Source organism: Lolium rigidum, chromosome 6, assembly GCF_022539505.1.
Source record: "Lolium rigidum isolate FL_2022 chromosome 6, APGP_CSIRO_Lrig_0.1, whole genome shotgun sequence".
NCBI lineage: Eukaryota > Viridiplantae > Streptophyta > Magnoliopsida > Poales > Poaceae > Lolium > Lolium rigidum.
Window position 1 is genome coordinate 213,375,996 of NC_061513.1, and position 3,719 is coordinate 213,379,714.

General features: G+C 41.6%; 1 protein-coding gene across 1 annotated transcript; it reads left to right on the top strand.

The window, feature by feature from the left end:
* The first annotated feature begins 1,851 nt into the window (after positions 1 to 1,851).
* Positions 1,852 to 3,186, top strand: LOC124664577 (heavy metal-associated isoprenylated plant protein 35-like). The gene is made up of 3 exons (XM_047202062.1): positions 1,852 to 1,977; positions 2,148 to 2,232; positions 2,360 to 3,186. Exons 1-3 carry the CDS (start codon positions 1,960 to 1,962, stop codon positions 2,974 to 2,976), a joined length of 720 nt encoding a protein of 239 aa, XP_047058018.1. The 5' UTR covers positions 1,852 to 1,959; the 3' UTR covers positions 2,977 to 3,186.
* The last annotated feature ends 533 nt before the right edge of the window (positions 3,187 to 3,719 follow it).

Genomic DNA, 3,719 nt, shown 5'->3' on the forward strand with positions numbered 1-3,719 from the left:
TCAAACTTGAGAGGTTAAATGATACATTAGTTGGTACTTTTGTCATGAAAAACACTTCCATATCATTTTTTTATATAGCTTCTCCCAAGATATATTAGTTAATTTCAGAAGTAATGGTTAAAAGTGTGCATTGCAGATCAAATCAATGTCCAATACGACAAATACTAAAAGAGAAGAGTAGTAATATTTAAAATCGTCATATTTCAGTACGATATCTTAATTAAAAGAGAAGAGAAAACAACTTGTACTATTCTAGTAGAAACCCAATTTATCATTAACACAGCAAACCCATGTATGCTTTATTAATTAAGACTATGGGGTAACTATTTCAATTTCAGTAAACTTCAACTGAATCCTCAGCTATGGTGGCAATCCATTTTTGTTTTATGAAGACACAGCACAATTTGATTATTTTTTCCCTTTGGGAAGATGAATGGAAGAGCTTGTGACGTGCTTATTTTGTTGCAACCATACTGACTAAGATAGAGAAATAAAGTCCAGGCATTGATCTAGCAAGGCCTAACCAGACATAATTTTCCTTTCTACACAAAGATATATTATAGCATATAGCAAATAAAATTCCTCTTTTGTTCTGTCCATATATCAAATGGCCGTCTTGTTAGCATGTTTATACTTGTATTATATGTGTACTGTACCCTAGTTGTACCTAACCCTAATTGGCCTTTGCCCCCTATAAATATACATGCAACCCCACGGTTTACGTGTGAGGATTCCCCCCAAACCCTTCGGTTTACCCTTCTACACGTCTCTTCAATTCCATTTAAAAATATATGACATATTACTGAATGCAGAGCTACATATATTCTTGTTGCGCCAAATGAAGTGAAGAAGATGATAATTTGCAACTTGCAGAAAATGTCTATCATCACTGGAGAGCTACAAAATTGCATTATATGAGGTTTTACTGTGGCCACAAAGACATGTAAGTACCTTTCTTTAGCTGAGGGGATTCTCCAGGAGTGGATATCGTCCACCTCTCAAAAGAGAGCTTCTTTTGACCAAAGGTGCCCCCATCTATCATCTTGTCATGGTTCTATCTTCTGTCTTGGCCGGCCAGGGGATATTCCTTTCGGCACTCCAATCAATAAATGCCAGAATTGAAAATCAGTAGACCTCCTCACAACTCATAAGTGGAGGCGATATCACCCAACTCAATAAACCACATACATATAGTTCCGCAAAGGAGAACACTGTGCTGACTTTTGGGTGGATTTTTTTATCAACTGAGCATGGCAGCCATGAACAAATGGATCTCTTCAATAGAGTCATGGACAAAACCATCTCGTCTATGGAACACTTATGTGATGCGGTAACTACATACCACAAGGCAATTTGATATTAGAAAGACTACTGCTCCATAGCCCAAACATGAAGCAAAGAACATTATCCTTCAAAGCTATAACTTCATACGAGCACTACCTAAATCAGACATGCTGATGAAAAATAGCAAGCTGATTTTTTTTTAGTTCCTAGTAATACGATAGCAGCTGTGGTGGGGCAAAAGAAATATAGCATCAGCTGTACTGGTGTTGCATGGTGAATGGTGTTCCATCTGGTTATCAAGAAACTGGTCCGAGTTATCTAGATATACTAACAGGTGTAACAATTAACCGGTTCGATTCTGGTTCTAGACCAACTGGGGCTAATTTTCAGCACATCTTGGAACCCACTTGCAGGCACAACTCATGGAAACGTAAAGGAGTTTGTACCAAGATAGGAATATCAAAGGGCTCCTCTTTCACTTTCCAGCGATTCTTTGGGTGACACATAAACTGGCCTACAAATATTCTATCTCAGCCTTCCCTGCCTCTCAATATAAATGCAGCTCCTTTGCATGGTCCATGACTCACAACCTTCAACTAATGTCCTAATAAGAGTTCTCCACAAGGACTTCACGATTGAAGACCCAGCCTAATTCTACAATAGGGAACTTCAGTAATGACTTCAGAATCAGAGGTTTGCAAGCTCATCGATCTCTATAAACACATTTTTGTTCTCATGATTTTAAATTTAGTACTATTGGTTAAGTTTCGAATGCTTTAACTACAATAAATTATGACGCTGATCTCCTTTGGCGCTTGTTTCCATGATGGTGCTTGTACTAATCTGTCTACATGAATCTGCAGACACCACGAATAACAGAGCTACACGTTAGGATGGACTGCAATGGCTGCGTGCATAAGATCAAAAAGACCCTAAGTGGTATTGAAGGTAAACATTCTGATCCTCCTAAACAAGAACGCTGTAGTTTCCCACCATTGAATTGTCGAGTTCTGCATCTGCCCTTTACAGCTTGTCCACAACATCTTATACAAACTATGAAATGGGCTTTGTGCAGGTATAGGGGAAGTCTATGTTGATCAAGCTAACCACAAGATCACGGTGGTGGGGACTGCTGATCCTGAGAGGATTGTGAAGGCCATCAGGAAGACCAAGAAGGTTCCTACAATCTGCTCACACATCGACCCTACAGCGGAGGCTCAGCCTCCAGCGCCACCCGCAGAAGGGGAAGCCCCACTGCCGCCTGCTGACCCGCCATCTGACGAGCCTCCGCCTGCTGACCCGCCATCTGACGAGCCTCCGCCTGCAGAAGCGGCGCCGGCGGAAGCCGCACCGGAAAACAAAGAGGCGCCACCGGCTGAAACACCGGCCGCCGATGCCACCGTGATACACATGGCGCATGACTACCCATACAGCCACCATGTGCATAGAAACCACTGGGCAAACCATCCTAGCAACATGCATGGCGTCAGATATGATGCTGCACCTTATTATGCAGCATATAGTCACAGGCCAAGTCCTTACATATCAGAGTACGGACATGTGAGCTATCCTGTCCAAGAAGGAAGATATTACAGCCATGACTACCGTCCAGTTGCTAGGGGAAAAGGAGATGGAAGCCAGATCACTTCAATGTTCAGTGATGAGAATCCTAATGCATGCAGCATAGCTTAAAAAAGGAGAGGCAATTTGCAAAGGAATCTGTTTCTGTAGACTCTTTCGGCAAACCCGGGTGGGAGGGAAGATTTTGCTTTTTTCCTCTGAAGATATCAAATGGATGTAGTTCTAGTTTTAAGGTGGAATTTGCTTAAATAACGTAAAAGGGGAATAATAATGTGCTTAATTTGTAGTGGGAGGTGATTTTCACTATTTATCACCCGTTCATCTCATAGAATCTCAGAAAGTTGTGGTCCCGAGATCTTGTCTGTGCTGAAAGAACTACAACAGATGTCACGGGGATGTTCTGGACAATGTTGAGACACACAGATGCTATGTAAGAGTGAAATTCTCCATACACCATAGGTCCATAGACTAAAAACATATTCAATAAAACCCGTTGCAAGGCAAGTACATGTTTCTTAGTAATATATGCGTCCATGACCAAAACTAGAATGGACGTATATACCATGTCAAGGAAGAAACCATCAACCATACACGTTGCCTATGCTCCACCAGTGTTGCATCAATGTTGTAGGCACCGGCCTCTCCCCACAGTGATGCACACCAGTACAGATCAGACAATCACGCACGTCTAAAATCATTTTTCGCACAGTTTACTGAACCATCTGTACACGGATTAGAGATGGGGTGCGCCTTCTCACACGGTTTTTAAATTGGGTACGTCGCACACAGTTTGCTGAAGGTAATCGTTTGCAAGTCTTGAGGGATTTGTCCAAGGTTTTTTTCGTCAAAATCAT

Excerpts from the sequence above, each read along its gene's own strand:
- LOC124664577 (XM_047202062.1), top strand. Across the intron at positions 2,233-2,359 it reads GACCCTAAGTGGTATTGAAG|GTATAGGGGAAGTCTATGTT; the intron begins GTAAACATTCTG and ends GGCTTTGTGCAG.